This window comes from Aotus nancymaae, unplaced genomic scaffold, assembly GCF_030222135.1.
Source record: "Aotus nancymaae isolate 86718 unplaced genomic scaffold, 86718_ANA_hifiasm-v0.15.2.pri h1tg000076l, whole genome shotgun sequence".
In the NCBI taxonomy this organism is placed as follows: domain Eukaryota; kingdom Metazoa; phylum Chordata; class Mammalia; order Primates; family Aotidae; genus Aotus; species Aotus nancymaae.
Window position 1 is genome coordinate 7022324 of NW_026988491.1, and position 27573 is coordinate 7049896.

Here is a 27573-nt window from a genome sequence, read left to right on the forward strand (position 1 = left end):
TGGAGATCAGCTCTGGATGATGTTAGTGGAGAGGTGAGACTGGGCTTTATTTTGAAGATGAGGGAAGTGTTTTTGTAGATAGAGCTTGATGAAGAGGGCATTCCAGGAAGAAGGAAAATGTCATAAACAAAAGCAGGAGGTAGAAAAGCACAGAGCACATCTTTGAAATTGAGCCAGTGTGGTTTTGCCAGAGTGGATGGGACATGGCAGGGCGTTGCAGGGCTGCTGAGATTGGAGAAAGCGGGACTGACTGGATTGCAAAGAGCCTGGAGTGCCTGTGCCTGTAATTCCTCTTCTGAATTTCATGGCATAGCTCAGAGGTAGAAAAGTGCTCTGGCCAACAACCTTAGTTGTCTCTGGTGGTTGAGATCACCTCTAAGAACTCTTACAATCCCATCTCTTGAGGAGTTAAATTGTTTGTGGATTTCCCACCAAGCTTTTGAGTGGCTTCATTGGATTTCCAATTGAGATATCTTTGCTTTCATAACTTTGCTGTGGCCTGAGAGTATCCTGGAAGTCTTGAGTCTACCAAGCTCTCCAGTTCTGAGGTCTCACTGGTGAGATTGGTCAAAGCTTCTTTCAGTCCATCTTCTATATATTGGCATGTAGTTGAAATGAAAATGTCACCCACCGGGCAGCACAGGTTCCATGGTAACAGATATTTAGAACTCTGGCAGTTAAGCAGGGGATTTTGGAGAGAGCCTCTTTCACTTTTTGTCCTCCAGATCTTAGCATTTTTTTTTGAGACAGGGTTTCATTCTGTCCCCCAGATTGCAGTGCAGCAGCATGATCATACTCACCACAGTCTTGAATTCCTGGGCTCGAATGATCCTCCCACCTCAGCCTTCCTACTAGCCAGGACTACAGGTGCATGCCACCATGCCCAGCTAGTTTTTACTTTTTTTGTAGCGATAAGGTCTCGCTGTTACCCAGGCTGGTCTTGGCATCAAGTAATCTTCCCACTTCAGCCTCCCAAAGTGTTGGTATTGCAGGCCTGAGACACCACACCAGGCCACATTTTAGCATTCCAATTGTATAGTTAGAGATGGCATTCCTGCTTCCAAAGAGCAGTGAAAACAAGTTTAAGGAGGAAACAGTGGCTTTCAGTACACTCTAGGGCAGGCTTCTTGAATTTTGTTAGGAATAAGAATCACCTGAAGAGCTTATTACGCTAATTTCAATAGGTCTGGGATTCGAGAGACAGATAAAATCCCTGCCAGCTTCTTACTTCTAACATCAATTGTCAGTAGGGGCTGGGAGAGGTGGCTCACACCTGTAATCCCAGCACTTTGGGAGGCTTAGGCAGGCAGATCACCTGAGGTCAAGGGTTCAAGACCAGCCTGGCTAAGATGGTGAAACCCTGTCTCTACTAAAAATACAAAAATTAGCTGGATATGGTGGTGCACGCCTGTAATCCCAGCTACTCAGGAGGATGAAGGAGGAGAATAGCTGGAACCTGGGAGGCAGAGGTTGCAGTGAGCTGAGATCATGCCACTGCACTCCAGCCTGGGCTAAAGAACAAGACTCCATCTCAAAAAAAAAAAAAAAAAGTCAGTAGGGAGAAATGATTTTGCCTGATGTCTTTGGTTTAGGTAGTTTTCCCTTTAGAGAAGGCACATGGGGAAACATTAAATTTGTGCCAAGCCCAGGAGAGACTGAAGCGAAAAAAAATTAAATGATAGAGTCACTGTCTTATTAAGGCAAACCAAATTTGTCTTTTCAGGAATCTAAATTGCAATAAAAGGAAATCTGTTCTTGCTAAATGTTCCAAATAACAGAGAGGCAGATTCTTTAATAGTGATGGCAATTAGAGGGACTGGCCCAGGTCCTCCGTACTGCCAAGAACCTGTGGCTGAGTGACAGGTTTCAAAGAGGACTAGAAAGTGGGTGATGTTAAAACCTTATGGAAAGTCAAGAAGGGCAGCTTGCTTCATTCTGGATGGCTCATGTCTGGAATAGTCTATTCAGGTCTGAGGTCCATCTTGGGGACAGAGATGGGGCTCAGGGCAGCAGAGAGCAACAAGGGTGATGAGAATCAAGTTCATTGTCAATAAGGAACAGACACATGAGAAGAGGAAGGTTAGTCTGGGGAAAATTTAAGCAGGGAGACCACCCCTGTCCTCAGATATTGGAAGGACTAACTTGTGGAAGAGAGATTTGACTTGTTCTGTTTTACTCTAAAGGGTAGAAGTAGGACTGATGGGTAGATTTCAGCTCAGATAAAGAATGATTTTTTAACAACTAGAGGTGTTCCACCACAGATTCAGCTGCATTGTAAGGTAGCGAGTTCTCTGTCACTAGAAATATGCATTAAAAACTGACCATCACTTGGGAGGTGTTGCAGAGGGGACTTAAGCTGTGACATCCACAGACTCATTCAACTCTGAAAGAGTCAATGATTGTTTAATTTCTTCATACACCTCCCCTCCCACCAACCTTTCAGGATAGGACATCTAGGTAGTAAAATGTGATTATGAATTTCCTAAAGTCAAAAGAAAAAATACCCTTTCTGCTTTTTGTGATGTGACATTATGTTATTTTCCCAATTCCCATGCTCTCAGACCTGTTGGGTTTGGTCAGACTCAGTTCATCTTGCACAATGGCAGCAAAAGTATCTATATACTTGTAATGGCCTTTTGAGTCCCATCAGTGGATGAGGAGGGTTTGGAAAGAAGTTAGTGACAAGTGAGGTCATGTTGGGGAAATTTTAGATAAAGTCTGAAATCCTGAATTCACAGGAATGTGGGAGAAAATTATAGAGAAGGACGTGATGATTCATGGCACTGGGTCACTCCCTGCATGGGGTATGATTCCCAAATGGGCATGAGCATGGGTGAGCAGTGGACGGAGAAAGCGTTTGGGAAATTGGTATAATGAACACATTGTTGGTGAGTTCCAGCAACAGGAGGGGCAGCGTAAAAACCTGGCAGGGGAGTACAGGCCATAAAGCAATGGTGTCTGTCTTAGTTGGCTCAGGTTGCCATAACAAAATACCACAGACTGGGTGGCTTAAACAACAGAATTAATTTTCTTATAGTTCTAGAAGGTAGAAGTCCAAAATCAAGGTGCCTTCAGGGTTGACTTCAGGTGAGGCCTCTCTTCCTGGCTTGTAGACGGCTGCCTTCTTGCTGTGTTCTCATGTATGGCTTCTTTACTATGTATGTATAGGGGGAGAGAGAGAGATTTCTGGTGTCTGTCTTATAAGGACACCAATCCTATCAGATTAGGGCCCCACCCTTATGACCTCATTTAACTTTATTATCTCCCTAAAGCCCGTATCTCCAAATACCATCACACTGGGGGTTGGGCTTTAACATATAAATTTTGCAGAGAGGACACAATTCTGTCTATAACAGTGTCCATTGTAGCTCTTGCTAATTGTCTTTGAGGATGAAGTAATTATCCTCTTGGGAGGAGAAAAGAGGGAAGGGACATTGATTGAGAATCAGCTGTGTCAGTCATGACTGGTTCATAATTTCATTTAACTCCTGCACCAACCCTGCCATGAGAGAGGACAGAGGCTCACAGATGTTCTAATCACCCAGATAGTAAGAGGTCAAGAAAGCATTCAAACTTGAGTTGTATAGCTCATGCTGTCTTACACTTGAGGAAACTTAACCTTGAAACATTGCTGTATTCCTAAGACTGTGTTTTTAAGCCTGGAGCTGTCAGGAAGACCACTTGACAGGCCCTTTAGGGTGTCCAGGAGAGTCTCTGAATAGGTCAGTGTTATGATCAGAGTTGTGCTTTGGGGAGGTAGCTGGCCATGTGGGTGGGTGGGGAGGTGATTGATGGGAGGAAGAGAACAGAGATCCTCTAGCAGCCCGTTACTTGGTCCTGTTGAGAGATAGTGACAGGCAGCACGAGGGACATCTAGAAAGAGCTAGGTGCCCATAATGTTGTGAAGGCAGAGTCAAAGTTTTGGTAAATGATTAGGTGTAGGTCATGGGGTAAACAGAGGGAGTCCAGAATGAGGCCAAGGTGGTCCCCCTAATAGAAATGAATAGAACCTGAGCTCAGGACATTCTGGTACCCTGAGTTCTCCTGGCCTCATTCCATTCTCTTCTCAGATAGTGAGGAGGGACCTCAGGACAGCCTGATACTGCTTAAAGTACAACGTCCCTCTTTGGGAGAGATATTGGAGAGGATTTCTTGAACTTATGACTCATCTAATATAGTTAATCATTTCTGGTAATTATGTACTTTTAATAGTACAGCGTTAGGCTTAATTATTTATCAAGCAAGAGGTGGTAAATGAAAAGATAATGGGTCAGGGCAGGTAGGCCACTTGCAGAAGGAAACTTTTGATTAAAAGTGGACTGTTTGGCTGGGCATGGTGGCTCATGATTGCACACCTGTAATCCCAGCATTTTGGGAGGCTGAGGCAGATGGATCGCTTGAGCCCAGGAGTTCAAGACCAGCCTGGGCAACATGGTGAACCCCCATCTCTACAAAAAATACAAAAATTAGTCAGATGTGGTGGTGTACACCTATAGTCCCAGCTACTTGGGAGGCTGAGGCTGGAGGATCACTTGAGCCTGGGAGGTAGAGGTTGCAGTGACCGAGTTGTGCCAATGCACTCCACCCTGAGTCTCAGAAAAAAAAAGTGGACTGTTATCCCCATCAAGCTTTGAGCAGAAGGTGGTAGATATCTCTAAACAACCTACCTTGCCCTTGCTTCCTCGTCTTAATGAATGGCGCCCACCTAGTTACTCAAGTACCAAATCTAGGAGTTACCTTTGATTATTCTGTCCCACATTTCCTACAGCTAACCTATCAACAGAGCCTGTCAACTTTGTTTCTAAAACGTACCCCCAATCTCTATACTTGCCTTGGTCTCAACTCCTGTCACCTTAGTCCAGGTCACTGTCCTCTCTCACCTAAGCCAGAGATAGCCTCTATTTTCTCCCTTGTTCCACTCTACATACAACTTAGAGCAATTTAAAAAAGGGAATTAAGTCCTGTCCCTCTCCTGCTTAAAATCCTCCAGTGGCATCCCATCTCCCTTAGAATAAAACTCACTTTTTTTTTTGAGTCAGGGTCTCACTCTGTCACTCCAGCTGGAGTGCAGTGGCACAATCATAGGTCACTGAAGCCTCTAAGTCCTGGGCTCAATGGATTCTCCCTCCTCAGCCTCCTGAGTAGCTAGTACTACAGGCATGCACTACCATGCCCAGCTGAGTTTTTAAATTTTTTTTGTAGCGGCAGGGTCTCACTATGCTGCCCAGGCTGGTCTCCAACTCCTGGTCTCAAGCGATCCCCCTACTTCAGCCTCCTAAACTACTAGGATTAGAAGCATGAGCCACTGCACCCGGTGTAAATGACTCTGTTTAAAAACATTAAGATCACAAATCATTATTATAGATTAACCTTATTTTTGCTTCTCAACCATGCATACCTTTCCCACTTGTGGAGTGTCAGCAGCGGGGGCGGGGGTGTCTTTGCTTAGTTGGAATGCTTTTTCTGTGGTCTCTGAATGATTAACTTTTTTTGTCATTCAGATCTCAGCTTAAAGATCTGAATTATAATAATAATTCTTTAATATTAGAGAAAGTACACAAAGTGATGTTCTCAGACTCTTCAATCTAATCACTCCATCACACCCTCTATTCTCATCATAGCACTTATCACTCTCTGATCATTGTTTTTGTTGTTTATTTATTTATGTTTACTGTGTCTGAACATAAGCTTCTTGAGAGTAGGGATTTTGTCTGTGTATTTCACAGCTGTTATTAGTGCTTGACATGTATAGTAGTTGCTAAGTTTATATTTGTTGAGCAAATGAATGAATGCACCTGCACCAACCACTGTCTCCTCATTGTCATTCTGAGACCTTCTTCTGGCTAGGCCTTCAGAAATCTCTCTCTCCCTTGACTTAATATTTGGCGCTAAGCTGCTTCTACTGGGTATAGGGGCTGGTATAGTTAGAACAGTTTCTCGGCATCTGTCTTTTGGGAAATGAGCATTTTATTCCAGGTTTGGACCATCTTTGGGACATTAGATAAATAACTACAAGCCTCTCCCCCTCTGCTTAGCAAGAATGGGAATAATTTCACTTGTTTGGTTCTTATCAAATGCTGCTGTACCTTCTCCTCTTGGACATGGAAGGACTTTAGAACTTTCTGGAGTTCTTTTTGACCTCAAATGCTATGGAGTTGCTGACACAGTATTGTGATTGGTCAGTACAAGATCCCTCTCTTGTTTTACCTGATAGTTTCTTTTTTTGTCTCCCACTCACAGCCCCATTCTTCTTTCCCCTTCCAGTCCTCCACTATTGGGTATTTGATATAGGTGCTTCCAATCTGTCTTCTAATCTGTGTATTTAGACATGTGCGCATCCTTGAAAAATGCAGTGTTTTGTGCATGTGTCTGTGTGGTCCCTAGAACTTTTGAAAAAATGTCAATACTATATGATTTAGAGAATTATTATTGTTTATATCATGTCTTGTTACTTGGGAATCCATGGAATCACATAATTTAATAGCTAGGAATCACTTGCAAATCATCAGCTCCACGCCCCTCCTTATTTGACCAGGTGACTAAGGTCCAGAGGCTTCCTTTGAAATGATTTCTTTCAAGAAAATTGTCAGTGTTTACTGAGAGCCTGTATTTGGCAAGACCTTAAACCACCAGGCATGCTGGAGGATATGGAGATGAAGGGCTCTTGCCCCTAGGCACACAGCCTTGAAGGAGATTTTTAGGGGGGCCCAGTGGCTGTGTGACTTCTGATATCTTCTTCAGGATTGGACATGGGGCTCACAAAAGACTCACAGATGATCTAGTTTTGGAATACATCCCACTGCTCCGTCCCCAATCCTTTTCTTTTCTTCTTTACCAGTTTCCAAGTTTCCACATCTGGCTTCTGAACCTGCTGTCCCTGATGACTCCAGCACAGTTGTGCTTCCAGCCCGCCTCTGCTCTTTCTTGTCCTTCTCTTGGCTGACATGCCTCTTCTCTCTTTGGCCCACCCTGAGTGTCCTCGTGGAGCACAGAGCCCTCACCTGACTTTCTCTTTGTATTTCCAGATTGGAGCCTCCCTCTTCGCTAGTAACATTGGAAGTGGCCACTTTGTGGGGCTGGCTGGGACAGGAGCAGCTTCAGGCATTGCTATTGGAGGCTTTGAATTTAATGTGAGTAATGCTGCAGTCATGGTGCACTGGGGCTAGAAGGAGCCTTAGCAGTCATCCATTTCAGTCTAGGCTCAGAGGAGCTGAAGGTATTAGGGAACTGTTCAGGGTCACCCCAGGGTGCAGACAGAGGAGGGACATGGCTTCAGTAGCCTCAGGGTCCTGCTCCCCTTCCACCAGAGTGGCAGGAGAAAACCGCTGATATGACAGCAATAGTATTTTTTCTGTTTTCCTGTCATGTTAAAAAGCCAAGGTCCGTCTAGCCATATTTGAGGTTTGAAAATGCTTACCACCAGATTTCCATCATCATCATCATCATCATTATTATTATTTTATTTTTAGAGACAGGGTCTTGCAGCATTGCCCAGGCTGGAATACAGTGGTGCAATCATAGCCTACTGAAGCCTCAAATTCCTGGGCTCAAGTGATGCTCCCACCTCACTTTCCCAAATAACTGGGACTACAGGCATGTGCCACCATGCCTAGCTAATTTTTAAATTTTTTGTAGAAGCAGGGCCTCACTATGTTGTCCAGGCTGGTCTTGAACTCCTGGCCTCTACTAAGAATAGTGGTAGTAATAATAAATGTAATTATTTATTATTACTATTATTATTATTAAAGCTCTCTAAATGGTATTTTATTCTGTGTAAACCAGGGAAGAGGTGAAGGAGAACCCAGTGCTCTAGCTAGGGCCTAGGGCTATGATGCTGATGAACAGCCTTCTGGGCTCCCCTCTGCTGTTTCCCAGCTGCTATTTCCATGGGTCAGTCAGGCAGCAAAGGCTTCCTCCCATCTCTAATGGCTCCTTAGGGGAGAACTTGCTGGGTAATTTTTCTGCAGCAGCTGAGGGGTCCTTCAAGTGGCAGGGATGGGCTAAGTTTCCTCCTAGTTTGAGTCCACCTTGTATTTTTATTTCAGGCGCTGATTATGGTGGTTGTGCTGGGCTGGCTGTTTGTCCCCATCTATATTAAGGCTGGGGTAAGTATCTGCTCTGTTATTTCATTTCCTACTGGGAAATGTATCTGTGAGCTTGGTCTTCCTAGAGGGCAGAGGAGACATTATGGAATAAATGGCAGAAAAATCTGTGGATTGGCTTTTACTCCCAGGCTATAAAATTCCCCACTGTCTGCAGTGGCATTAAACAGATCAGCGGGGCCTGGGTCTGATGATTCTTTCCAGTCCAGGCTTATGACTGTATCCTCTAGAGCAGGGGTTCTCAACCACTAGGCTGTGGATTGGTAGCGGTCCGGTCCGTGGCCTGTTAGGAACAGGGCCTCACAGCAGGAGGTGAGCAACGGAGCAAGAGAGCATTACTGCCTGAGCTCTGCCTCCTGTCAGGTAAACAGCGGCTTTAGATTCTCATAGGAGTGAGAACCCTATGTAAACTGCACATGCGAGGGATTTAGGTTACATGCTCCTTATGATAATATAATGGTAAATATAATGTGCTTGAATCATCCCCAAACCATCCCCTTATCCCAATTTTCCATAGAAAAATTGTCTTCCACAAAATTGGTCAGTCCCTGGTGCCAAAAAGATTGGGGACCACTGCTTTAAATCATCTCTAGATTACTTATAATACCTAATACAACTGTAGTTATATATAACTCCAGTATATATGAATATATATATACACACATATATATATTTCATTATATTTATATATATTATGTGTGTGTGTGTATATATATATATTACTTCGGGACCCTGCCTCTTAAAAAAAAAGATTTTTAAGTGTTTTCACCACAAAAAGTATATATATAGTATATTATATATATAAGCTCCTCCTCCAGAGCAAGGGTCTGGCTCCTTAGCAATGCCCAGTCACAGGTTTATTGGGCTGGTATAACACCTAGCTACTCCTACAGTGGTAGGGCATATGGGATTAAAATGAGCAAATGGCTGGAGGTCAGGGACCATCTGGCCACTTCACAGACTTCTCTGGCCAACAAAGGTTATGAATCCTTGACCACACTTCTGTGGCTCTGACACCAGGATGGACCCCACTGTTCTGTCTGCTCTGGGCCCTCTGGTCACTGTGGCTGGCAGTGACCTCCCTTGCATCCCATGCAGGTGGTGACGATGCCAGAGTACCTGCGGAAGCGGTTTGGAGGCCAGCGGATCCAGATCTACCTTTCCATTCTGTCCCTGCTGCTCTACATTTTTACCAAGATCTCGGTGAGTCCACTGCCTTGGGGGCTGGGCACTGGCTGTCTCAGAAGCTGCCACTCTCATCCCTCATCACATGCTGCCCACCAAGAGGCGACTCGATAAGTTTCTATTAACTTGGCCCCTTAAGCCTTTTTGTGCCTTGGGGTAAAGTCCTATTTCATACATCAAGGAGCCAATAGAGTTCAATGGAAATTTGTCCACTGTGGTGCAGGTTGAAAACAAACAGGTTTAAAAAACAAACAGGGAAAGCAGTTCTTAATAAAAGGTTAAAAGGGAGTTAGGGATAGAACTCTATATGATCCATCAATCTCACTACTGGGTATATATCCAAAGGAATTGAAATTAACATATTGAAGAGGTATCTGCACTCCCATGTTCATTGCAGCACTATTCATAATAGCCAAGATGTGGATCAACTTAAGTGCCCATTAGTGGATGAATGAATAAAGAATATGTGGTATATATACACAATGGAACACCATTTGGCCTTAAAAAACAAGGAAATGGTGTCATTTGTTGTGAACATGCTGTCCATGTTCACAACATGGATGAAGCTGGAGGACATTATTTAAGTGAAATAAGCCAGGCTCAGAAAGACATACACAGTGTGATTTTACTTGTATGTGGAATCTAAAAAAGTTGAACTCAGAAGCAGAGAGAATAGTGGTTACCAGGGTCTAGGGGTGGGGGGTAGAGAGTTGGAGTTGGGGAGATGCTGGTCAAAGAATACAAAATTTCAGTTAGATAGGAGGAATAAGTTCAAGAGATCTGTTGTACAACATGATAACTACAGCTAATAACAATGTGTTTTGAAAATTGCTGAGAAAGATTTCAGCTAGCATGGTAGTGTGTGCCTGTAGTCCTGGATACTCAAGAGGCTGAGATGGGAGCCCCAGGAGTTTGAGGCTACCCTGGGCAATGTAGTGAGACCCTGCCTCTTAAAAAAGTAAGATTTTAAAGTGTTTTCCCTACAAAAAAAGGTAAGTATTTGTTTGAGGTAATGTATATGTTAATTAGCTCAACTGAGCCATTCCATAATGTATACATATTTTTAAATATCATGTAGTACATGATAAATATATACAATTTTTATTTTTCAATTTAAAAAAGGGAGTAGTTAGGGATATCTAAGGGTTGGCCCCAACCTTAGAGGCAGACATGGGCCTTTGTGCCCTGCCAGGGTAAAATCTGACTCTGTGTGACATTTCTGATGCATTTAAACACAAGCAGCCAGTGCCAACTCTGGAAGGCACTGCTGAGATTCTGCCTTCTTTTATGGACAGAGAAATAAAAACCCTGGAGTTGGAATGAACTTTTCCTGAATCGGAAGTAGAACCCAGGTCTCTGATTCTCAGTTCACTGTCCTTTTCCCTGCATGAGGCTCCTGCTTTTTTCTTGGAATCAGCTCTCTGGGCCTTTAATTGTTAACCCCCTGGGGGATTTTTACTCTCTCTGAACCTAACCACTGGGGCTGCCTCTATACCATTTAGCCTGCTGTCCTTGCCAACCTGGAGCTGTAAGCCCTTTTTGCAGAGCTGAGATTTTTCAAGGATTGGCGGGCCACTAGGGTACCTTTAAAAGCTGGGCAAACATTCTCCTTCTCCTCCTCCTCCCCATCCCCCTCATTCTCCTTCTCCTTCCCCTCTCCCTTCTCCTCTTCCCCTCTCCCTTCTCCTCCTCCCCTCTCCCCTTCCTCCCTTCTCTTCCTCCCTCCCCATCCTTCTTTCTTCCTTCTTCTTCTTCTTTCTTCTTCCTTCTTCTTCCTTTTTTTGAGACTGGGTCTTGCTGTATTACCCAGACTACCAGATTGGAGAGCATGGCATGATCATAGCTTAGTGCCACCTCTACCTCCTAGCTTCAAGCGATCCTTCCACCTCAGCCTCTTGAGTAGCTGGGGCTACAGGTGTGTGCCACCATGCCCAGCTAATTAAAAAATTCTTTTGTAGAGACAGGGCCTCACTATGTTGCCCAGGCTGGTCTCGAACTCCTGAACTCAAGCAATGCTTCTGCCTCAGCCACCTGAAGTGTTGGGATCATAGGCATGAGCCACTGCGCCCGGCCTGTGTTCCTTCTTTACTTCACTTTTCTTCCTTGAAAGTGTTCAAGTCAATTCCTCTTGATTGTAAAACAAAACAAAGCAATAACAAAAAAACACAAAACAACCAGGAAACCACTAACATTCTGAGATATCTCCCTGATGGCCCAAAAGATGGTGGGATGAGAAAAATTTGCTTGTAGGTTTTACTATGCATTTTTTTGTTCCCAAGGTGACTGTCAGTCTGATAAAGGTCAAAGCAATGGTATAAAAAGAAAAAGAAAGAAAATGTGAATGATAAGGAATAAAAGAAAGAAAATAGGACTTTGGTAAGAAAACTACCTTGGAGAATAATTGGAGTAGCTGGGCTCCTAGTCTGTTCCCCTGCCCACTAGCAGGTGACCTGGGGCAAATGGCATAGCTCTTTAGAGCTTAGCTACTTTATGAGTAAGATGGGGATAATAATTCCTGCCTTGCCTAGATCATGGGGTGTTGGTGAGCTTTATTTGAAAACACAAAGTGTTCTTGAAATGTAAGAAATAATGATAATGAAGCCGAGTGCAGTGGCTCATGCCTGTAATCCCAGCACTTTGGGAGGCTGAGGCATGAGGATTGCGTGAGGCCAGGAGTTTAAGATCAGCCTGGGCAACATGGTGAGACCCTGTATCTACAAAAAAAAAAAAAAAAAAAATTAACCAGGCATGGTGGTGTGCACCTGTTGTTGCAGTTACTCAGGAGGCTGAGGTGGGAGGATCACTTGATCCCAGGAAATCAAGGTTGTGAGCTATGATTGCACCACTGCACTCCAGCCTGGGTGACATAGTGAGATCCTGTCTCTAAATAAATAAATAAATAAAGATATAATGAAAATGAACATGGTTAATTGAGAGCCTTCAGCACTTTCTGCAAGAAGCTCTCTGGGTTGCAGTAGGGCAGAGAGAGAGGTGGTGTTTTCTGAGATCATATAAGGAGTAACTCCAGCTTTTCCCCTTAGCCAGCAGTTGCAAAGTGCTCATTGCTCTTTCAAAAGGGCTGTCTCATTGCCTATGGTCAGTTCTTATTCCTCTTGTTGTTCTCCCCTAACCAGCACCAAAGGCAAGATTGGCCCAATCTCAGTGTCTTGCAAAAGATCTGCCCTGGCTGAGGTCTGAGTTGGGTAGGATCTGAATTGAGCCATCTATTCTAGCTACGTAAGGTTCTGAAAATACAGTTGCTAGTGTTTCTGTTTTCCTGATTACTTAAAGTTGAAACAACAGCAACATTAAATAACGTTTGTAATTTTTTTTTTATTATGGAAAATTTCAAACATACATAAGCAAAGATAGAATTAAGATAACAAGCACTCATGGACCTAACACTAATCACTTAGTTTTAACAATTATCAACATTTTGCCATTTTTGGTTCATCTATCCTCTTTCAATTTTTTCCCCAGCAGTATTTTATTTTATTTTTTCTTTCCAACTTTTAGGATCAGGAGTACGTGTACAGGTTTGTTATATGGTTAAATTGCATGTCACAAGAGTTTGGTCTACAGATTATTTTGTCACCCAGGTAATAAGCATAGTACCCAATAGGTAGTTTTTTTGTTCCTCACCCTTCTCCCATCCTCCACCCTCAAGTAGGCCCCAATGTCTGTTGTTCCCTTCTTTGTGTCCATGTGTACTCAGTGTTTAGGTTTCACTTATAAGTGAGAACATGCAGTATTTAGTTTTCTATTCCTGCATTAATTCAGTTAGGATAATGACCTCCAGCTCCATCCATGTCGCCAAAGGATGTGATCTCATTCTTTTTTATGGCTGCATAGTATTTCATGGTACATATGTGCCACATTTTCTTTATTCAGTATACTGTTGATGGGCATTTAGGTTGATTTCATGTCTTTACTACTGTGAATAGTGCTCAGCAGCGTTTTAAATCAAATTTCAGATACCATGCGATTTCACTGTAAATTCTTCAGAATGTTTTAAAAAACATAACCATTGTGCCATTATCATATGTAACAAAATCTATGGTAACTTCTTAATTTAGGTCGTTTAATACCTGGCCCATACCAAGATTTTCCTAATAATCTCAAAAATGTTTTCTTACAGTTAGTTTGAATCAGGATCTGAACAAAGTCTAGATCACATTACATTTGGTTCTTTCTTTAAAGGAAATATACATGTATAGGTCTTCAGCCTACTACAGTTATTTTTCCTTTTCATGTTATTACCTTCTTGTCCTGGAAGGTTATATATATATTATATATATATATTTTTTTTAATTGGGTTATATGTCTATTTGTTGTTCAGTTGTAAAAGTTCTTTATATATTCTGGATGCTAGATCCTTATAAGGTATCTGACTTGCAAATATTTTTTTTCCCATCCTGTAGGTTGTTTTTTTACTTTCTTGATAATGTCCTCTGATGCACAAAGGTTTTAAATCTTGGTGAAGTTCAATTATCTATTTTATTTCTTGTTGCTTATGCTTTTGGTGTGATTTCTAAGGATCCATTGCCAAATCCAAGGTCATGAAAATGTACCCCCCTTGTCTTCTCTGTTTTATAGTTTTAGTGCTTGTATTTAGGGCTTTGATCCATTGGGAGTTAATTTTTGTATATAGTGTGAAGTATGGGTCTAACTTCATTCTTTCACATGTGGATATCCAGTTCTTCCAGCAGTATTTTTTGAAGAAATAATTGTTTTCCCACGAATGGTCTTGCACATAAGTTTTTACTCAACTTGGTGAAAACATGTTCTCACTGATAATGCTGTTAAGGTTTTGTCTTGGAGTTGGGCCAACACCTAGGAATATTGCTGCCTCCTTGTGCAGCTTCCTGACTCTCACTGCTTCTGCCCTCGACCTATTCCTTTGTGGTTTCTTCTGTCCACTAATGTCATGATTCAGCCTCCTTTACTTCCCCCTCCTCTCCTTCAGGGTTGGTTTTTAGTTGTAAGATGAAAAGCCTGGGCTTTCCCATTTTATTTGATTAGAGACCAGTGTGCAGAGTCTGGACTGGGAAATGCTGGGAGGGATAGAGAAATCAGCCTTTGGCTTCCTGAGGGAGGGCAGTGCATCTGTCTAAGAAGAGGAAAGGGAATGTGATCAGGAAGGTGAGGAGGTCATACTACAATGAGCAAGAGAATGGTAGCTGTCTACTGTGCATGTAGAGAAGGGTGCTGGGCCTCCTCTTCTCCCAGGCAAGTGTTCTCCAAGTCCACAGTTCAAGCAGGTGAAAGTCTGTGGACTACCGTTGCCGTGGTGAGAGCACTCTTTGTCCTCGGAGCTGGTGCAGGGGTGGCAGGGGTGGTCATATAAATAAATTAGGTGCCCAACCTCTCTCTCTGCCTCTATCACCTCACCTATTTTTCAAGTTACTGATTAAACCTTCTTGGACTTGGGAGCCCCCAAGGAGCTGAGGGACAGCCTCTTTCAGCTCAGATCTGAATGGAGCCCATCCCCCAGGAGCTTGCTTTTTCTAAATTTTACTTTTGAATTGTATCTGCTGTGGGATGCTCCCTCTCTGTGTGATTTTTGGGGTTCCTCACCCTCCTGCTCACATTCCCTTTTCTCTTCTTAGATAGATGCACTGCCCTCCCTCAGGAAGCTGAAGCCCGATTTCTCCAGCCTTCCCAGCATTTCCCAGTCCAGGCTCTGCACACTGGTCTCTAATCAAATAAGACTGAAAAACCCAGGCTTTTCATCTTATAATTAACCATCTAACCCTGAAAGAGTGGAGAAGAAAGTGAAGGAAGCTGAATCATGACATTAGTGGGCACCATGACCAACATTATACTTACTCCATCCATTGCCCAAGACCAGGGATCTCTTGACAAACACATAAGAGGTTTGATAGCTGCCCTCTATTTAGTGCCAGTCTCTTCATTTAGTCTCCAATAGGGGTTTTACTAACACCCTCTCCAGTTCTCAGAAGAGTGCAGCATGGATAGGGATTTCTATAATTTGTTTGTTTATTGAGATAGGGTATTGCTCTGTTGCACAGGCTGGAGTGCAGTGGCATGATCATGGGTCAATGCAACCTTAAACTCATGGGCTCAAGGGGTCATCCTACCTCAGCCTCCTGAGTAGCTGAGACTACATCCATGTGCAACCATGCCCAGCTATTTTTTACTTTTTTTTTTTTTAAGAGATGGGGTCTCACTATGTTACCAAGGCTGGTTTTGAACTCCTCACCTCAAGTGGTCCTCTTGCCTTGACCTCCAAAAGTGCTGGGATTACAGGTGTGAGTCAAGACATCTGGCCAGGATTTTTATTTTTCATTTTATGGGAGAGAAAACTGAGTCTCAGAGAAATCAGGTAATTTCCCCCAAATTACACAGCTAGTATGAGGCAAAGCCAAGACCGGGGCCAGGGTCTCTCCAGTGCCAAAGTCTGTTCTCACAGTTCTGCATTGTGCTTGGATGGGATGAAGACATGCAGTGAGGGATAGGTTAGATCATCTGCTCTTATATCCTGTGCTTTCATTTTAGAGATGGGAAACTGAGGTCCAGAGAGGGAAGGGACTTTGAGGGGTTAAACAGGAGCAGAACTGGGATGAGAAGCAGATTTCCTGACACTGAATCTAAAGCTTTTGACATTATATGACCCCTGCCTTCTGAGTCTTTCCTTCTTCCAGTACAGAGTAGGTTAGAATTCAAGACACTGGGAAAAATGAAGAGAGGCAGTTAAATGAACCTCACAATATAATTAAGTTGCCATGAGTGGAATTTGAGAGGACTGTGAGGAGAGAACATCAGCTGCACACTGGGTGTATGAAGGATCTGAAGGAGGAACATGTGGGCAGAGGGTAGGGTAGGGAAGGATGCAGACAGACAAGGCTTTGTTTTTGTAAAATTGGCTGGTTTTAGGTTCATCGTGGGTCACAGAGCATGAAATTTAAAAAGAATTACACCGATATAAACTGTACCTGCTAGAAGCTCACATCAAGACACATAGGAATGCCAGGTTCATGGACAAAAGAAAATAACTGTTCGTAAACAAAATACGGTGATAAGGCATTTATATTGCACGCAAACCAAGATTCATCAATTGTACGTGTGTGGGGGAGGGCATGGATGGTCTGTGATGAGTGAGAAGAGAGGAGGGATGGCGTGAGATTCCTGTCCAGAGAGCGAACCACCAGGGACCTGCCAGGAAGGCTTAGGGAGAATGTAGGGATCCAGTGGAGGTGTAACTGATGGGGGAGAGGAGAAAATACAGGGCATTGCAGGTACAGGGCACAGATGTGGCCCAGGCCATTGGGCAGCTGTGATGTGGAGCCTTGGCTACAGCTACCATCTTTTAGTCTCATACTTTTGGGCTCCAAGACTCAGAACTGATTGTCCTTCCATGAGCTCCTGAATTTTATTGGCTCCCTAGAGCACCTGCCCTATCATGCTCTGAGGAGCATTCCGTTCTGTAAAATTTCCTGGCATTGTACATCTTACACAAATGTGTACAATTCCTGGAGATAAAGCCTCAGATTTTATGACTTACATGTGATGACTGAATGTTCATTTCCCTGTTTGTGTTTCCTGGGGCTGTTATCACAAATCGCACCTATAATAAATGTTCACAGCAATTCTGCTGTCCATTTTGGATCCTTGGGTGAAAAGAAGAGCTTTTGCTTTTGCTTAAGATTTGAATGCTTAATCCTGGTGCCACTCACTTTCACAAGTGGAAAGAGAAATTTGAGTAATAGGGCTTCTCCCTCCGAAAACTCAAGGCTAGGCAGGATTTATTGAGTGCTCTGATACATCTTGGTTAAGACCAGAATGGGCAGCAAGCACACACATATAAAATCACTGAATCTCAAAATAGGAGAGCCAAGGCAAAGCGACATACCGACAACTCCCAATCAGAGACGCAGTTACTTGCAGATGTTTTCCAACTGGGGTCTGTATTTTTATTCCCCACAAGTCCCATGCACATTGTTCAGCCCAATTTTCAAAGTGATAGGAAACACACCCCTGGGCTAAATCCAACACACGATCTGTTTTTGTAAGTAAAGTTTTACTGGAGCACAGCCAAACTCATTGTGTTATCTGTGGCTGCTTTTATGCTTTAATGGCAGAGCGTGACAGAGACAGTCAGTGCAAAGCATAAAACATTTACTCCTGGGCCCTTTACAGAAAAAGTTTGCCAATCCCTGACCTAGAAGACCATTAATTTTTAATTTCAGTTCAAGTTGGTTTTGCTTAGTAACATTACAGAGATTTTTTCTTTCCCTTCTGCCTCCCTTTCCCTCTCTCTCCCTCCCTTTCTCCCTTTTCCTCTCCCTCCCTCCTTCCCTCCTTCCTTCTCTCCTTCCCTCCTTCTTTCTTTCCTTCCCTGCTTTCCTACTTTCTCTCTCTCCCTGTTCCCTTCCCTTTCTTTTCTTCCTTCCCTCCCTTCCTCCCTCCCACTTCCTTCTCTCATTTCCTTTCCCTTCCTTTCCTCTTCTTCCCTCCCTCCCTTCTTTCTTCCTTTCTCTCTCTCTTTTCCCTTTCTTTTTCTTCTTTTCCTTCCTTCCATCCCTCCCTCACTCCTTCCCCCTGACTCTCTTTTAAGAGCTAACAGTAGTTTAGGGAAAGAGCAATCTGGGATGAGCTGTGAAACAAATGGTCTCATAGGATTATAGGACAGTTCTTTTATATCAAAGTTGGTGCTGTAAATCCCTATACAGTCCCCTGTTTTTATAAGTTAAAAATTTGATGAAATACTTAAAACATATAGAAATGCAGAAAGAGAAAGCAAACACTCTTATATCTACCACTCAGATTTTATAGATCTTAACAATTTATTATTTGTAGAAAAGCAATAAAACATTGCAGATATAGCTGAAGATCTATTTACACCCTTTCTTGGTCCCATTCTCCTTCTTCCTAAAAGGTAAATGCTATCTTGAACTTGGAATGAATTCTTCTAGTCTATGTTTTGATACTTTTACTAGATATGTATGGGTGCCCATATATCCATAAAGAATAGATTGTGTTTTAAAATTTCTGCTCCCTGCACTTTTGAAACTGTAGGAAAAATGTAACATTGGCATTTAAAAGTCTTGGGGTGGGAGATGCACCCATAACCTCCATTACAAATATTTTCATATTTTGGCCTTGCTCAAATAGTGTGTTTTCTTTCACAAAGTTGCAATTAGAATATGCACACCATTTTGTTGTCTTCTCCCCACCCCTACCATCAAATGTAAACATTGTTCCAGTTTCCATTTTCATAATTATTATTTTTAGGGGCTGTAGAACATAACTGTTGACATATAATTTTTAGAAAGCTATTTAAAAATCCTCTGGTGGACAGAAGTCTCTTGACAGTGGTCACTTTTGGGCTACTTTTACTTTTCAATGTATAACTTCAATGGTTTAAAAAAAAAATTTATTTTTTGAGGCAGAGTCTTGCTCTGTCACCCCAGCTGGAGTGCAGTGGCATGATCTTGGCTCACTGCAACCTCTGTCTCCTGGGTTCAAGCAGTTCTCTTGCCTTGGCCTCCTAATTAGCTGGATTACAGGCATGCGCCACCACATCCAGCTAATTTTTGTATTTGTTGTGGAGATGGGGTTTCAGCATGTTGGCCAGGCTGGTCTCAAACTCCTGAACTCAAGTGATCCACCTGCCTCAGCCTCCCAAAGTGCTGGGATTATAGGCATGAGCCACTGTGCCCAGCTCATGTTGTTTATTTTTAACCCCCAACACATACATTATTTTATTTGAGATCTTATTTTAAAAGTAAATTATACACTTTTTTTGTTGTTTAAAAAAAAAACCCTTGCTCTCTGTAGAAAATATTCCAGAAAGGAGGTCCCTTACTTTTCGGTGTTTTGAGGATCAAAATAATGCATACACTTGAAAGTCTTTGGTAAACTGTAAAAGTCTCTGAACCTGAAGAAAAGAAAGCAAAACAACCCTAGTGGGTTCATTTGGCAGCTAGGAAGAACTAAAGACTGATGTCAGAGCACCCAGACTAGAGTGGGTTTGCTCAGCTGGAGTCACCTATGTGAGGTTAGGTAAGGTATTCCCAGGCTGGCCTTTGGCATGCCCAGGGAAGAATTCATCTCTGAAGTTAGAATGACACATATGAGGAAGAATTTGTCCTAGGTTTCTTCAGTTCACCAGGGAGGTTTCCTCAGAATTCTTTATCTGTACTGTTAGAAGAAAATAGAATATCATAGAAACAAGATTTCTATTAGTCCAATACTTTTCCGAAGTCTTTATAGAGGTCATTTATAGCATTATCTTAGAACTGATGTTTTACTTATTTGTCACTAATGACAGCAAGGCACATATTAATGAGGGTATCATAGTCTACTATGGTGTGTTGTCATAAAGCATTAAAAATTAACTACTCTGGAAAATAAATGAACCAAGGGTATTTTAAAGGCAGTATCAGCTTTGTAATCGTTTCCTAGCTTATTTATACTTATTAGCTAATCCACCAAATTAAAGTGTGTACATTATCAGAATTTTACTGCAATCAGTGAATGGGGCCCCTTGAATTTAGATAACTTTATGTGACTGTATAGAGGCATGAGAGGAGAGGGACCAGCATTATAAATATTCATTATGATTTCAAATGGCCCAGTGTGCAGAGACAGGAAGAAGTGGCCGTTTCACCTTTGGTAAGACTTATGTGCAGCAGGGGCCCCTTCTTCCTCTTGGGACACTGCAGAGGGCAAGGCAGAATGGAAGTGGTCCAGGAACTAGGAGGAGAATGCTTTCCTCACTGCAGGCCTTTGCCGCTTCCAACCACTGAGAATCACAAACCTCTGGAGCCAGGACTTCCTGCATAAAGATGAGGACACTGAGAATTAGAGAGGGGAAATATTTTGCCCAAAGGCTTGCAGGCCTAGAATGGTGGCACTGGGCCTAAAATGCTGGTTCTTCTGACTGCCAGCCCCAGGGAGAGAGGAGTTTATTTCTAACTCACCATCTCTCCTCCCACCTCCTGGCTCTACCTCCCCTCCTTCACCAGGAAAGATGGTGACACTGGGTGCCCTGGGCAAGGGAATCTTCAGGGGAGGTCTGGGCAGAGGGGAACTAAGGCATCTGGTCCTCAAAAGGCCAGTCTTGGGGGAAGGGGTCGACTCATTCACCCTTTGAGGCTCACATCTTAGCTTAGAAGTGTGGAGTTGGTATTAGATGTGCCCTCTGCTAACTAACGGAGGGAGGGAATAAGAGATTCTCATAGGAGGGGCAGGCAAGTGTGGTGGAGAACCTTAAACACTGGAGGGCCCTCAGGATCAGCAATGGGGTGGGGACTGGGAAATGGGACTGGAGAGGAGATGCAAGATGTAAGAGGAGATGTGAGAAATAAGAGTCCAACCCTGCTGGCCCATCCCCAAGGCGCTGCCTGGGTGCTGTTTGCATGCCGTGAAATGTTAGGATTTGTGCAGTGAAACAGCTCCTGCGTTCATTCTATCTAAAGGAAGTCCAGTTTCTCCCACACCTGGAGATTTGAAAACAAAAGACTCACCATGATCATCCCTTAATACTACCCTCCCTGATACCGTTTTGGAGATGACATGAACCTGTATTTGGGGTGACCCTAGTGCTCTCTGCTGGTTTATATGAACAACTGCACCATCCAGCCAGGTAGAAGGTTCATTAGGAGACAGCCGAAAGTGACAGGAAGGAGAAAGGGTGAAGGTGGAAGAATTGCATGAAGAATTCAGGAGTGAAGAGGGAGCAGTTCTCTCAAAAATTACATGAAGTAACCTAAATAAAACCAGCAGGTACCAAGCCTGCTATGTAAGAGGTGCTTGGTGACGTTCTGGTTGTGTTTGAGTCAAGATGGACTGCATCTGGGTCGGGGAGATAAAAGTATGATCTTGCTAAGTTTCTCTCCACTCCTGGGTGGGGGTGGGTTTCCCACTCGTGGACTCTCCAGCACTCAGACTTGCTTTTGGGAATGAGTTCCGATAAACCTGTGTACACCGAGGTGCAAAAGATGGACAATAGCTCAGAGCAACCGTCTGCAGTTGACTTGCAAGGAACCTCTAAGTGTTAATAGTTGTTACTTGGCAAAAAGGGTTCCATAGTTCAATGAGTTTGTGAGGCATCACATACCACGTTCCCCTGCTGGGGATGACCATACATGACGTATATTAAAGGCTAGTAAAGTTCTGTGGCAGAGAAACTGCCTTGACTCTGTTTAGCATTTTACAGACCTTTTTGACCATGGAATTATTTTTCTCATGGAATACCTATTATCATCTTGAGTAAAGCTTGCTTGGAAAATCAAGAATGGAGAGACCATAGACCCCGTAAGCAGCTGACCTCTGTCCCTCCTAACTCCGCCTCTCCTCTCCTTCCAGGCAGACATCTTCTCAGGGGCCATATTCATCAATCTGGCCTTAGGCCTGAATCTGTATTTGGCCATCTTTCTCTTATTGGCAATCACTGCCCTTTACACAATTACAGGTGAGTCCATTCAAATAAACCAGCACATTAAACCCTGCTTGGGATTAGACACTAGTTAAGGATAAATCCAAGTAGGAGAGGTGGTTTCTCCTCTTGAGGAGGAAAGATATACTCAGATAACAGTTTGGGAGTCGGGTATTTGCTTAGTCCCCACTCACAGACCCTATAAGTTATATGAGTGGTTTCGGAAAGCTGCGGTGTTGGCTGGGATAGTCAGGAGAGCTTCTCACAGGAGTGCATGCAGAGCTGCGCCTTGTGACTTGTGGAGATGATGTAGCTAAGGTGGGAGAATCAGGGCAGTAGCAGGTGCAGAAATAAGTGAGCACAGGGGAGTAGAGGCAGAGTGGGCATACAGATGCTCTTGGCTGAAGGAGGTTAGTCATTGAAGGATCATGGGGGTTTGTGGGAACCATACGGATTGATAGTTCAAATGAGGTCACAGTATAGGGGCTTTGAAAGCCAGACAGAGGCCTTGGATTTGATGTGTCAGGGACTGGGAGCCCCTGTAGGGAGGGAGAAAGGAAGTGACTCACACGCAGAGAGGTTTTAGAGGAAGACTCAAGTGGCAACCCAAGAAGCTGGTGCATGAATAGGAATTGGGGCTCCTTAGAAGAGGGGTCACTGTGCCTCCTTGTTGGAAGTGGGAGGGATCAGCTTTAGAACTTCCTGCTTGATTGGAACCCCACAGCTTTGGGGACTGAGAAGAAGGTGGACATAGAAGTGGCCCTTTGAAATGTGCCAGTTTGGTGATGTCCCACCATCTCCACAGCCAGCTCTTTGCTCCTCCCTGCCTCCTATGTGGAAGATGCTTCCTTTTACCACAGAGGAGCCATCTCCTTTAAGCCATCTTGTGGCTCAAAAGGGTCATGCCAGACTCTACCCTCAAGTAGGGAGAAACATTCTCCACTTCTATGACAGGTGGAGCTGTGGGAACATGCTCAGTAGCAGAATACTGTAACAGGACAAGGGAGGGAAGGAAGGAAAGGCAGGTGGATGACTGTGGGGGTGTTCTCAGAAGGCCAGCAGGAAGTAGAGAGCAGAGAGTGGGGAAGGAAACAGGTAGACAGGTCACCCTCTGCACGAGGTCAGGTGTGTTTTCTTCTTGCCTGCTTAGGGGGACTGGCAGCGGTGATTTACACGGACACCTTGCAGACGGTGATCATGCTGGTGGGATCTTTAATCCTGACTGGGTTTGGTAAGTAGGGCCAGGGCAGGCTGAGGAGGTGGGAGCAGAGATAGAGGGCCTCAGAAAGAGAAAGGCAAGTCCCACTCTCTCTCAGTGAGCTGAGGCGTGCTCTGCCCTTCCAAAGGGAGGGTCCAGCCTAGATGGGCTATCATTGTGGAGATGCGAGAAATAAGAGTCCAACCCTTATTGGGTCAGCTTCCTCATCCCTGGAAGACTGAGGTTGGGGCTGGTCCTGGATTTTCTGCTTCCCTCTCTTACCAGTCTGGGCTAGTGGTTGTGCTGTGATCCTATGATAATATGGTGTTCTGTCTGCAGAGAAACTGGACAAAAAGGGATAAGGTTAAATATCCATCAAACTAAATCTATTCAAATGTTGTGTTTTTAATCTTAGGCTGTATCTTATCTACATTTTGATGTCAAGTGTCTTTTCTTTTATAAAGTGTTGATAGTAGGTGCTAATGTTCTCTTTAATGTCCCTATTTGGCAAAATTAAAATCTTGGTTACTCAGTGTTGACCCTCCATTTTTTGTTGTTGTTGTTGCAATTTTACTTGTCTGTCTTACAGATGAGATTGGAAAACCTAGATGTAAGGATACTTGTTATGGGAGGATAGAAAGTACATTTTATTTCTAGGTGCTCAAGGCTCACTGTGTATCCTGCAAAGACTTGTATTTGCTTTCCACTGTTCTGTTTTCTAAGGACTTTCATTTGGTTTTCCCCAGTAGGCCCTGGGTGTTAACAAGGCAGGCAGTGGAATGACTTATTCAAGGACGCACAATTGAGAGGTGGCAGGTTCCAGATTTCTTATTCATTCCCTGTACATCCTACCACACTGCTGAGTCCAGGGGTAGTAGGTCTGGGTCCAGGGTCCCAAAGGCCATGGCTGACATCAGAGGGTGAGGGAAAAAAACAGGGTCTTTGTATGTAGTCCCAAACTGAGGTCTTTCTTTGATTAAATAAAAATCCCTTCCCTATTATAAAGAGGTTTAAAGTTGGAGCACTTTTTCAAGTTATTGCTTTGGTCCCCATAGTAGCCCCCAAAGGGGGCTGGGCAGAACTATTAATCTCATTCTATGGATGAGAAAGCTGCAGCTCAGAATGGGAAGGTAGCTTGCCCAATGACACTCAGTGAGGGCTCTGTTGTGGGTTAGGTCCTTTTGGTTTCTCAGGCATCCATGGAAGGAAGCTGCTATGAAGAGTTGAAGCTTTCAGAATGTTCATTTCTGTACCAATGTGTTCCAGCTTTTCATGAAGTGGGAGGCTATGACGCCTTCATGGAAAAATACATGAATGCCACTCCAACTGTGATTTCTGATGGCAACACCACCATTAAGGAAGAATGCTACATTCCGAGGGCCGACTCCTTCCACATCTTCCGAGATCCCCTCAAGGGAGACCTGCCATGGCCTGGGCTCATCTTTGGGATGTCCATCCTTGCCCTGTGGTACTGGTGCACAGATCAGGTACCCAAGCTGGATGTGCGGGATGGACAGAGTCTTCCCCTGGGCACTACAGGAACTCCTGTCTGTCTGTGGTTTGTAGGCTTGGGACCGGGAGGGGAGAGCTCAGGTGGTTTGTGAGTTGTCACACCCTAGTGACACAGGAGTGCCAGGTCAAGGACCCAGGATGGTAAAGCTGGGAAGTACGAGGGTGTCACAGGGTCTCTGGTCTGCACACCTCCCTTACTGGGCTTTTTCTGGCAGGTCATTGTGCAGCGCTGCCTCTCAGCCAAGAATATGTCTCATGTGAAGGCCGGCTGCACCCTGTGTGGGTACCTGAAGCTGCTGCCCATGTTCATCATGGTGATGCCAGGAATGATCAGCCGCATTCTGTACACAGGTAAGTAACTTCTGGACTTAACAGGTCACTCTCCCTTCTTCTGTCTCCAAGTCACTTCTAAAGCTCTATAGCTTCCTGCTTCCTCCTTTTTTTTTTTTTTTTTGAGACTGGGTCTCACTCTGTCACCCAGGCTAGAGTGCAGTGGTGTGATCATAGCTCACTGCAGTCTCCAACTCTAACTCCTGGGCTCAAGTGATCTTCCTGCTTCAGCCTCCTGAGCAGCTGGAACAGATGTGCACCACCATGGCTGTCTAACTTAAAATTTTTTTTTTTTTTAGAGATGGGGTTTTGCAGTGTTGCTCAGGCTGGTCTTGAACTCCTGGTCTCAAGTGATCCTCTTGCTTTGGGCTTCCAAAGTGCTGGGATTACAGGCATGAGCCACCATGCCTGGCCCTCTTTTTTATTTCTTGCATTCATATACACGCATTATTGTTCCTGTGCTAGAGCAACTCGAGGGAACTTTTGGAATTGTCTTCCATGGTATTTTTATGTCGACAATTGATTTCTCTCTCTATTTTTTTTTCCAAATCTTCTAAAGTTATGACATGCCTCCAGGTCACTTCTCCCTAATAATATTTGCTCAATTGTTGCTCAATCTCTTGCCCCTTTTCTCCCACCCTGAGCATTTCTTTGATTCCTTTCCTCCTTTGCCTGGAAATTGTCTTTCTTCTTTGGTCAGAGATCATCAATGTATCAGTGCCAGCAGGGCAGGGCAGGCACCAAAGGGCTCTGTGGAGAGCTGTACTCTTGAGGAACCATTTCAGGGCCTTGGGAAAGAATATCCTGTTTGAAGCCTTGCTTTAAGAATGTGAATTTAGGAAATATTTCCCCAATGTCTGCTTGCTGACATGGCTCTTCATCTCTTCCCAGACAAAATTGCCTGTGTCGTCCCCTCAGAATGTGAGAAATATTGCGGTACCAAGGTTGGCTGTACCAACATCGCCTATCCAACCTTGGTGGTGGAGCTCATGCCCAATGGTGAGAGTCTTTCTTGGGAAGTTTGTAGGGTCTTTCTTGGGAGGCTGATTGGGTTTAGGCATCACCTAGATTTCTGTGGACCTTCTGGGCAAAGCTATTTCTTAACTTGTGGGTTAGGAGGGAAAGCATCATTGTGGGTATCTTTAGTTTTTGGACATGTCCTCTTTCAGTGGGAAGGAGTCATATGACTTGGTTGGGTTTATGAGTTCTGGAACTTGTCCATCAGTCAGACTTGGAAAGGAGATGATCTGAAAACTCGTTAGAGAAAAATGTGACTTTTCCTAACACATATTGAAGGTCTTTGAAAGTTCTCCAACAGTGGATGTAATAATACACCCATTATGGAAAACTGGATGGCCGTCCCTCAAAGAATTAAAAATAGAACTACCATATGATCCAGCAATTCCATGACTGGGCATATATCCAAAGGAAATGAAATCAGTATGTTGAAGAGATGTCTGCTCTCCCATGTTCACTATAGCATTGTTCACAATAGTCAAAATGTGGAAGCAACATAAGTGCCCGTCAATGAATGAATAGGTGAATGGACATAGAAAATGTAATATATAGTATATACACAATGGGATGCTATTAAGTCTCAAAAAGAAGGAAATTCTGTCATTTATGACAACATAAATGAACCCAGAAAACATTATGTTTAGTAAAATAATTTAGACTCAAACAAATACCACATATTCTCACAAATATGTACAGCCTTAAAAAGTCAAATTTGTAGAAGCAGAGAGTGGAATGGTGGTTATTAGGGGTTGGGGTCGGGAGCTGGGGAGATGTTGGTCAATGGATACAAAATTTCAGTTAAGAGGAATAAGTTCAAGAGATCTATTGTACAACATAGTGACTATAGTTAATAGCAATGTATTGTATACTTGAAAATTGCAAGAGTAGATTTTAAGTGTTCTCACCACAAAAAGTGACAAGTATGTAAGGTAATGCCTATGCTAATTAACTCAATTGAACCATTCCACAATGTATATGTATTTCAAGACATCATATTGTACAACCTCAATGTATACAATTTTTACTTGCCAATTAAAGCATATTTTTAAAGAGCTCTCCAACAGATGTTAACATGAAGGCTTGAACTAGGTCCAAGGGGTTTTACCTGGAGAATGAATTGACTTCTGTGCTCTTCCAAAGAAACACATAGGGAAAGAGGCAAGATTTCTTTACTAAAAATACAAAAATTAGCCAGGTGAGGTGGTGCGCATCTGTAATCCTAGGTACTCAGGAGGCTGAGGCAGGAGAATCGGTTGAACCTGGGAGGCAGAGGTTGCAGTGAGCCAAGATCATCCCACGGCACTCCAGCCTGGGTGACAGAGCAAGACTCTGACTCAAAAAAAAAAAAGAAAGAAAGAAAGAAAAGAAAAGAATCTGTTTTCCTAGGTGATTGAGTGAGTACTTAGCTGTGACTCTGAATAGCTAGAGTTTTGCAGTTGACCTGTGGGATTGCAGTCATATTTCACATTGAAGAAAAATCTCCTAATTCTGGCTCAAGGGAAACAATCTGGTTAGGAGTGCAATGGTGTGATCTCAGCTCACTGCAACCTCTGCCTCCTGGGTTCAAGCGATTCTCCTGCCTCAGCCTCTGGAGTAGCTGGGATTACAGGCATGCACCACCATGCCCCGCTAATTTTCGTATTTTTAGTAGAGGTGGTGTTTTACCATGTTGGCCAGACTGGTCTCAAACTCCGGACCTCAAGTGATCTACCCATCTCGGCCTCCCAAAGTGCTGGGATTACAGGCCTGAGCCACTGCACCTGACCTACTGCATTCCTTAATGACCTCCCTGTGCTAGACCAAATAGATATTTTCCATTCCCCACT

The 27573-nt window shown here is 43.6% G+C and overlaps 1 protein-coding gene across 1 annotated transcript in view; it reads left to right on the top strand.

The window, feature by feature from the left end:
* Positions 1-27573, top strand: part of SLC5A1 (solute carrier family 5 member 1) — a 73322-nt gene that overhangs the window by 19974 nt on the left and 25775 nt on the right. Inside the window, exons 3-10 of the mRNA XM_012442118.2 lie at positions 7026-7130; positions 8046-8105; positions 9201-9305; positions 21621-21726; positions 22841-22921; positions 24155-24375; positions 24616-24751; positions 25622-25729. Coding sequence (XP_012297541.1) covers positions 7026-7130; positions 8046-8105; positions 9201-9305; positions 21621-21726; positions 22841-22921; positions 24155-24375; positions 24616-24751; positions 25622-25729 — 922 coding nt within the window. The remainder of the gene's footprint in view (positions 1-7025; positions 7131-8045; positions 8106-9200; positions 9306-21620; positions 21727-22840; positions 22922-24154; positions 24376-24615; positions 24752-25621; positions 25730-27573) is intronic.